The 9,463-nt window shown below is 47.2% G+C and overlaps 2 protein-coding genes and 1 non-coding gene across 5 annotated transcripts in view; 1 reads left to right on the top strand and 2 right to left on the bottom strand.

Annotated features, from left to right (window-relative positions):
- Znf839 (zinc finger protein 839) overlaps positions 1 to 3,241 on the bottom strand; it is a 14,719-nt gene extending 11,478 nt beyond the window's left edge. The window contains 3 exon segments of the mRNA XM_013350235.2: positions 778 to 917; positions 920 to 991; positions 3,121 to 3,241. Of these exon segments, the coding sequence (XP_013205689.1) occupies positions 778 to 917; positions 920 to 991; positions 3,121 to 3,241 (333 nt within the window).
- Positions 2,407 to 2,480, bottom strand: Trnai-aau. The gene has a single exon. It is a non-coding gene; the product is annotated as a tRNA-Ile (tRNA).
- A 3,351-nt stretch (positions 3,242 to 6,592) lies between the features above and the next one.
- The window catches only part of Mok (MOK protein kinase), a 36,178-nt gene continuing 33,307 nt past the window's right edge, over positions 6,593 to 9,463 (top strand). For all 3 annotated transcript variants that reach the window (XM_026781249.1, XM_026781246.1, XM_005343562.3), the window contains exon 1: positions 6,593 to 6,781. In XM_026781249.1, coding sequence (XP_026637050.1) covers positions 6,775 to 6,781 — 7 coding nt within the window. In that variant the 5' untranslated portion in view covers positions 6,593 to 6,774. The remainder of the gene's footprint in view (positions 6,782 to 9,463) is intronic.

The raw sequence follows: 9,463 nt of genomic DNA, 5'->3' as shown, positions 1-9,463 counted from the left end.
GATCCCGGGGTTTCGGCACCAGCAGCGGCGAACTTCTCCACCAGCGAGAAAGAACAACCACCACACGAGGATTCTTCTCAGATCATGCTTTAATTGGAGTGCCCTTGGTTGAGGGAGAGCAGGAAGTGAGGGGCCCAGAGAGCACTAACAACACAGCTGCTTATATAGGGAATTGGCACATGGGTCGCCCTGTGATTGGCTGCCATCATCAGCTGACATCAGACTGCATCAGGATAGGCCCAAGGACCCTTATCCACCGTGCATGCGGGAAGTGGGGGACCCGCAGCTCCCAAAGGCATGGCCAAACATGGAGTTGTTTATTTCCAACAAGACAGGATGTCGGCGCCATCTTGCAATGGCGATCCTGTCCGGCTCACTACAACGAGGTACAAGCATGCCGCACAGACACAGATGTAGGTAAAACACTCATACACATAAGACAAAAATAAAATAAATCTAATAAAAAGTTTTTTTAAAAAAAAAAAAAAAAGAAGCTGGTGGCATTGGTGCACACTTTTAATCCCAGCACTTGAGAGGCAGAGACAGTGAGTTTAGCCCAGTGGTGTTCTCAATTTTCTTTGAAAATATAATAGATAATTTTCAGTGTTCTGGAACAAGGGGTTATAGCCCTTATATTAATAAAGCAAAACTTACCTTGCCAGGACAAAGCCACACAGTGGCTAAATATGAAGATGTCTTACTAGTAACACCCTCCCTTGTTCACAGACTCCTTCCTTCGGCTAACTAAGAGCAGTGCTTTGCCCCTCGAGATGGCACCTCATCATTGTTTATCTCCAGGGGCTCCTGAGGACACAGGTCAGAGCTGCTGAGGTAATCCTGACACATTCTCTTCATCACCTCATGCAATTCTTCAAACTCCTTGTACACAGCAGGAAAGAAAGGCTTCACTCCAGGAGTCTCTCAACCTTTGTGAGGGTGAAGATGAGCAGTGTGTAAACCGAGGCAATGACACGGAAAGCAGAAAACAAACCTGGAGACAGGGAGCTGAGGTCCTCACCCCCACAAGAGGGCAGTGGCCAGCGTTTCCTTCACTTCCTAGCTGTGCCTATGTATGCCACCACCACGCCCAGCTCTGAGAGGCCAGGCTGGGGGTAGGATGCCAGAAAACAAACCCTGAGGGTGAAGTCCACAAACTCTGGGAGTAGGGTGACCCCACAGGAAGCATACAGTTGGCAAAAAGGCACCTCTAGCTTCTAAGGGGCACATTCCCACCTCTTAAGGCACCACGGTTTTCCACATCTACTCTATCTCCCTACACAAAATCAAAATAGTCAAGGGAGAGATGGTTCAGTGGTTAAGAGCATAGCCTGCTCTTCCAAAGGTCCTGAGTTCAGTTCCCAGCAACCACATGGTGGCTCACAGCCATCTCTCCAGCCCTAGTCCGTCATTTTTGTCTGTAATAACAACAGTCCTACTCACTGGTATGGAATCCATAGCTCTTACTATATCTCAAGCACTTACCAAGACTTCAGCTGCTGCTGTCTAATTCGGAGTTCTTCTACATTTGAGAAAGGGGTAGGGCTGGAGAGATGGCTCAGAGGTTAAGAGCACTGACTGCTCTTCCGGAGGTCCTGAGTTCAAGTCCCAGCAACCACATGGTGGCTCACAACCATCTCTAATGAAATCTGGTGCCCTCTTCTGGCCTGCAGGCATGGAGGCTGAACACTCTGTACATAATAAATGAATAAATCTTTAAAAAATAAAAAAAAAATTAAAAAAAAAAAAGAGAAAGGGGTAGAGGTCCATACTGTAGTCTCAGCTCTCAGGCCGTGATGGCAGGAGGATCTTGTGTTTAAGGTGAGCCTGAGCTACGGAAAACAAAATTCAACCCCCTGTACCCACATAGGAGCTAAGAGGTTTTTATTGTTGTTGTTGTTGTTTTTTGTTAAATTAAACAGCGCTGACCGGCCCAGAGACTCGAGCATTCCGTGAGAAATGTGTTCTCTGCCTCCAAATTCAGAACCAAGAGGAAGAAGTGGGTGGCTGAAAATCTTTGACAGGAGGGAGGCAGAGTCAGGCGAAGGTTTCTAGATCTATGGTCAATCTCTGAAAACCCCGCAGCGTTCCTTGGCTGGCCCTGCCCGGACCGCTCAGCTTGCGGGAAATACCTGCGGAATGCGTTGTCCTGACTTGCATTTTCAGCATGAACTCCAAAGACACTGAGGTAAACCGGAGTCGCCAGAGGAGCTGGAACCTTGGAAAAGGTTCGGGATGACAGGAGGAGCGTTTAAGACCGCAGATTATTTGAATGCTTAACCTATGATGTCCTAAAGAGCGTGCAAGGGACTTCTGCGGCCGGCGACAAGGCGCAGGAGGAGGTTAGACAACTTTCAGAGTTGAGATAGGTAGTCACTTTCATTTTCCTTGTAAAAAGAGTAAATCCTTTGGCCCGTACGGGGATCGAACCCGCGACCTTGGCGTTATTAGCACCACGCTCTAACCAACTGAGCTAACCGGCCAGACGAGGTCTGGACCCTCTCAAATCGACTACAAGGTTTGCTCAGGCGTGCCCCGCTGTCTAGCTCCTCCTCTTCCTCTCCCGAGTTCCAAAGCAGCAGGCTTTCCTATGTGCTACGGCTTCACCCGAGCTCATTCTCTGTGTATTACCCCTTGACCTGAAGGAAAAACCGTCACCCAGGGCTCCAGGGAAGGCGACCACCTACAGAGAACCCAGACTTCCCCAAGGAAAATGCCAGCTGCCTGTTCAAGGCCTGACTCTGCAGTAAGGAAACTTTCAAATATCCCAGGTCAGAGTTCCGAAAATCTTTGCAGCCAGAAACCTTTAGGTCTATTGGCGCCTTTAGTATAGCTAAATCAAATTTAGGGCACGGAAATCCAGACAAATGCAAAGAACCACCGAATTCCCCAGCATTCAGTCATCAGCAGCAGCTAGGACCTTGGCTTCCTCCTTTGCGGATATGAATCCTGTCTCCCTATTCTTTCTCTCTCTCTTCCCCTCCCTCCCTTCCTTCTTTTCTCTTTCTTCCTTCCTCTTTCTTTTGTTCTTCCTTCCTTCCTTTCTTGTCTGATTATTTATTTGTTGCTCTTAAAGACTTAATTTTGACTGGACTCAGAAGCAGAAACTCTTAGTGAGCTTACGTATCTTAGAAATTTGCTCCTGGCGTTTTTCTTTGGCTTCCTTCATTCTCTTGTCCAAACGTTTAGCGTATTCAAAAGACTCCTCGTTTTCCCCTAGCGTCTGTACGAAGCTTGTACTCATTGTCCACTTCACTGAGTTTCTGACAGCCGATGGCTAGAAAGATATTCAACTTCATCCCAAAAGGGTCTGATATTCACGTCTAACTTGCTTTCAACTTGCGGCAATTCTCCCTCCTCAGCTTTCCAAATACTGAGATTACAGGCACGCGCCCCTCCGTCTGGCTCGAAAATGCCATTATAAATAGTTCCTAAGTACAATAATACATGGAGTGAATAGGACATAAGCTTTTCTCAAATACAAAATAGAACAGAAGACTGAGCCACCACCCCAACATTTTAGTGTAAATTCGGGCAAGAACGCGGACTTAGACTAAAATAGTAACTATTTTGTGCCTGGTGACACCGTGTCCAGAATAAGTCACTTTACAGATTCCTCTAAAACCAAACTCAGGTGGCTCGCTCGTGAGGCAGAGACAGGAGGTTCGACGTAAGTTCCGGACAGAACCTGTCTCTGCAAGCCGGTAAATAGCTGGGCGAGGCAGCGCTAGCAGCTATAAAACCCCGGCATTAGGGAAGTAGAGGCAGGGAGTGTGTGTGTGGGGGGATCAGGTGTTCACGGTGGTGCAGGTGAGTTTGAGGCCCCGTGACTTTTGCACTTCCCGACACCCCACACTTTAGCAAGACTCCTAAAGTCACTGCGGGCAGGCTTCCCTACGCCCCTATTTGCAAAATCTGCTTCACAGTCCCTGCTTCATCTCCAAGTTTATACGATAAATCATCTTCCCCCACCACGTCCTGCTCTCCAGAAAGCCGCAGCCAAACGAACCTTAGGAAACACTGGGAGTTCGAGCTCACTTTCCCAAGGATCTGGTCGGAACCTGGTGGGGGTTGCGGTTTGGGGGGCAGCACTAAGCATCCCCAAGGCTTGAACACCGCCAGGCGCAATGACAATGGTGAACGCTAGGGAGAACCCGAGACCCACGAAACTCAGAAGCCATTAGGCAAAATAAATGGTACCAAATATTAAGTTTTCTTAAGGAGTGGATGTGTGTCTTTATATGCAGCATTTTAAATAGACCACATTCTGAATTTTTACTTGTTCGCTTTTTTGAGAGTAACATATAAAGCAGGCTAGCCTCACATCTGAGAATGGCACTTAACTCCTGTTTCCATCCCCCAGCGGTTCCCTGGGAATACAGGCACTCACAGCCTAGGCTGTGTTGTGCTGGGGAGGCTGTGTTGTGCTGGGGGCTAGGCTATGCCCAGGGCTTCATGTGGGCTAAACAAACTACTAAATGAGCGCACCTCCAGCTATTTATTTCTCTCTGGTTGAACTTTTTGTGTTGTCCTGTGTTTCTTTGCTTAGTTTCCTACATGAGAGTCACTGGTTTGATTGGACTGTTGAATTCCTTTTTAAAGCAGTCAAACGCATGATCAGAGAGCAGTTGTATTATTTTGTTTCGTTTGTTGTTCCCAGTTGGAGGAGGCTCCCTTCCAGAGCTTCCTGCTATAATCTGGGTTGGCTGTTCTGCACGCCCACTGCCCTGCGCATCTCCCCAGCCTTCACCCACAAGCTTTGAATCCCATTCCTCCTTGCCTGTGTTGGATCTCCTACCTCTCATCCCAGGGTCTTTCCTCCCTTGTTTATCTTTCCTTTGGACTCTGGACATCCATTATCCATTGGCGGCTCCTGGCAAGTGTTGAGTCCTTCTTGCCTGTCTGATCACGTTTTGCTTCTTCCCCCCACCCCCACCCCCGGCAGACCATCAACTAGAGAATTCTAGAATAGAAACCCACTGTCCCTCAGCAATCACAAGACCACACTCCTGTCTTAGTACCTATGAAATGTTCCGTATAGAAACTAAATTGCTGCTTGTTAATTCTTGGGTGGGGGTGGGGAGAGAAATGGAAAGCCGAACGGGAAATCGGAATTTAAATGTTTTATCGTACATGTGTTATATCAAAACTGTTAGAGAATAAAAACGAAAAGTAGGCAAACAGAAAGGTTTTGCAGATGTTGTTCCTAACTTGCTAAAACAAATCAGTTGTTCAGGGACCCGTTTGAAACACGCCTCTCCTCCCTAAAACATGCACACTGTCGAAAGCCTTTTGCACAGTTTCTCGTCTGAATGTGGCAGAAGCACAGGGAGTTAGAAACCACGGACTAATCTCAGAGCTCAGCGACCACCAGTAGGTGACCTTGACAAAGCCTTCTGCCACTCTGGGCCTCCCACAACAGGGCAATGGCTTCTGCAGCCCAAGTCAGCTAAGCGCTTCTCTCATTTACCTGGTGTAACTGGCTCAAGGGTAAAGTTTGTCCTAAACAAACAAACAAACAAACAAAAAAAAAAGCCGGGCGGTGGTGGCGCACGCCTTTAATCCCAGCACTCGGGAGGCAGAGGCAGGTGGATCTCTGAGAGTTCAAGACCAGCCTGGTCTACAGAGCTAGTTCCAGGACAGGCTCCAAAGCCACAGGGAAACCCTGTCTCGAAAAAACAAACAAACAAACAAAAAAAACCATAAAGTTTGTCCTGCATCCTCAACTCTGGCATAAAACCAGGCTTGCCCCTAGCCAGACAGGAATATCAGAGAATCGGCAGGTGCCGAAGCGGCCTGGTTTTGGACAAACATTTATTGAGCATTTGCTGTGCGTCAGACCTCTCAGGCCTCAGGCAAAAGCCAGCAAGAAATTGGGTAAAGCCCCAGGGATGTCTCATTTGTCCTCACTGCAGCCCCTTGGGATGAGGATTTTTCAACTTCACAGCAACAATTTAGGGGGTCGGGTGTGATGGCGTGGGCCTTTAATCCCAGCAGGTGGATCTCTATGAGTTCAAGGCCAGCCTGTTCTACATAGTGAGTTCCAGGACAACCAGAGCTACACACACAGAGAAACCCCGTCTTGGTAAACAAAAACAAAAACAGACATCCCTGACATAAATAAATAGATAATGTAGGATCTCGACCACACTGCTTTTCATCATATCCCTAATGCCTGCAACAGTGCTTGGAGCAAACGAATGTTTGCTGAAAAAGTGAAACGTTTACATAACAGTCTCTATAAACCCCCGCTGGTAGAGGCTCAACAGTAGGTGTTGGCACAGAACAGGTGCCAAGGGGTGTTACAGTCAGTGAAAGCTCAAGGACCTGGTTCGTGCATCAGGTTTCACAGCGCTACATTCTCAGGAGAGCTGGGAAGAGTCTGCCCCGCCAAGGACGCCAACGCACTAAGGTAAGAAACTGTATTTAAATTTAAAGGAGAAAGGGAGAGGGAGAAAGGTTGCTTAGCAACCAAACTGAGGCGGCTGGTCTCACTGCGCATGCGTGAACAGACAGGAGCGGTTCTCTTTTGCGCATGTGTGGGCGTCAGCCTCAGGCCCAGTTCCCCCCTCCGCTCCGGGGGGGGGGGCGGTATGGCGGTTGCTAGGGCAACAGGAATACAATACCGCGGCCGGATCCTAACGCTCTCCAGCCAGGGACCACCGCGGAGGTCCACGAGCCGGAAGCCGCCTCAGGAAAACAGAGGGCCGGTACCACAGTCTAGTCTCTTTTCGGCCCGGGTCCGACTACGGACTGTCGCCGTCATCCGCATTCAGGATGAAGAGTGAGTGGGACCGGGGAAGGGCCGAGGGTCCCGGGCCTGTGTGGCGGCGCCGCCCTGAGGCCGCTCCGGCTCAGGCACCTGGGGCAAGGGGGTTATGCTGGAGCTTGGGCACCTGAGTGTGATTTCATTCATTCACTCGTTCGTTCGTCTGTGTGTTAGATCGCACCTGAAATTCTCAGACCTTCGGCTGTGGGCTCTGAGCGCTCACACTGTTTGTCCCGGCCCTTTGCGGACAGCGGCTTAAAAGGCATTCGCGATCATAGTTGGGTTGTGTCTTTTTGAATTAAGTTAGTGTTTTTGAAGCAACCTTTCAGCGGAATTTAAAACGGTCACTCAAAAGTTGGGAACTGAGGCAGTCATTCTAAAAAGTAGAGGGACTGGAAAAATTGACTTATTTGGGGGTTTGTGGGTAACTTAAATCCTAGTGCGACTGATAGCCAGGTTGGCTTTGTTGGGACGGCTGTTTGGTTTGCACAGCTATACAGTTATGATTGCCTTTTGTAGTTGTAGCCAGAGGTGCAAAAAATTTCAGTTCCTTTTGCTATTAAGAAACCCTGTCTCGAAAAACCAAAAAAAAAGAATATATTATGCAATTCTAGTATTATATTTTGATTACCATGCAGTAATTTCTATGTAACATAAATTACATAATATTTAAAAAATACGTGATCTCATTCACTCCTTATGCATTTTCATTTCTTCTGTTCAATAGTGTTTATATGGTTATCGCTTTGTTTGGGGGAATTTTCTTTGAGAGCAGGATCTCACTTAGCCCAGGCTGACCTTGAACTAGATACGTAGCTGAGACCGGCTTTGAACTCCTGATCCTCTTGCCTCCATATTTCAAGTGCTGGCATTACAGGCTGTGCTACCAAGTCCAGCATGGTTATCATTTTCATTAATGCCTCACAAAGCTGCAATTAAAAAGATCTTTATACTGTTACTTCATAGTGCACACGTATAGACACATGTTATCTATATATTCATCTTTTCCTTCCCAAGTATTTCATTTTCAAATGTGCAGAAGAATTAAGAGGGTACTCTGCATATTTCTAAGTCTTTGCATTATTTTGTCTTCTTTTGCATATTCATTTTGCTCTGGTGTTGTTTGTTTAATTGACAGATTTGTTTCTTTGCACTGAGTTAGTTGTAGACATCATAACATTTCGCCACTACTAATTCAGCAAGTATATGTAAGGTCCAGGGACTTGAGGCTAGGGAGATGGCTCAGTGGATAAAGTGCTTACTCTACCAGTATGGGAATTTGAGCTCCATCCCCTCTGACTGCCAGAAAGCCAGAGGCAGTAGCACCTGTCGCTAATTATTGTACTCTTCCAGGAGGATGGGAGGTGGAGACAGGAAGCCCTGGGAGCCTAAGAGCTTTTGCGTTGGCCACTCGGAAGCCAACAAGAGACTCTGTGAAGATCAATACCTGAGGTTGCCTCTGACCTCCACACACATAGCATGGCATGTGTGTGCCTGTGAACATTCACTTCCCTCACAGAACGAGGGCATTCCCTACATAGTCACATATGGCCATATTGCCACATGCTGATCCACACATTACCCATGGCAGATGTGTTTGGAAAATGGGACCTCACTGCAACTGATACTCAATATACGGTTCCTAGTTCAGTCTTTTCCATTAACTCAGGAACTGTCGTTACGGTTGTTTTGTTTCCAGAATCACAAATTATATTTTGGTGTCATATTTCTTTGGTTTCCAAATTTGGATTCAGTTGGTGGTTTTCTCATGATTAGCTGTAGTTTAATTAAGTACCTTGTAAGTCGTATGTCAGGTGATATGTCGCCTTTTTCTTCCAGAGTACCTGGTGTCAGCTGTTTTACTGGGTAGAAGTGATCATTTGGGCATTCTCTTTGTCCATCTTTCCTTCTGGACCCTTTGTGTTCCAGGCTTTAGAGGTGACCACTCTTACCATGTTCTGTGTATGCTTGTATGTGTATCTATCAATCCCTCGTATTCATTTTATTTTTAACTTTTCTGCTTTTAGTGTTATTGTTGATTGAGACAGCCCTGGCTAGAGCATAGAACTCACTGTGTAGACCAAACTAGCCTCAAAGTTGGGGCAGTCCCTCTTCCTCTGCCTTCTATACAGTCTTGTGCCACTGTATTCCTCCCTTTAAGAAAGATTACCGCCAAGTGATGTGGTACTCGGGAGGCAGAGGCAGGCGGATCTCTGTGAGATCAAGGCCAGCCTGGTCTACAGAGTGAGTTCTAAGTTAGCCAAGACTGTTACACAGAGAAACCCAGTCTAGAGAAAAAAAAAAGGGAAGGGAAGGAGAGAGGGAGGAAGGGAGGGAGGGAGGGAGGGAAGGAGGGAGGAAGGAAGACAACCTTTATATACTCAGAGACAGAGGTAGTCGAATTTCTTTGACTTTGAGGCCAGCATGGTCTACATAGCAAGTTCCAGGACAGCCAAGGCTACACCCTAGAGAGCTGCTGTCACAACAAACAAAACAAAACAGAACAGAACAAAGTCTTTATGCAATAACGTGTACCTGCAATCCCAGCATTCTTACTGTGGGACTGGAGGCAGAGATAGGATATTCCCCAAAAGCTTGCAGGTCAGGCATATGCAGTGGTAAACACAAGACACCTTGCTACAAATAAGGTAGAAGATGAAGGCCAACACCAGAGCTTTTCCTCTCAGCTCAGCTATG

This window comes from Microtus ochrogaster, chromosome 1, assembly GCF_000317375.1.
Source record: "Microtus ochrogaster isolate Prairie Vole_2 chromosome 1, MicOch1.0, whole genome shotgun sequence".
Lineage (NCBI taxonomy): Eukaryota > Metazoa > Chordata > Mammalia > Rodentia > Cricetidae > Microtus > Microtus ochrogaster.
This window is presented reverse-complemented; position numbering and strand designations above follow the sequence as displayed.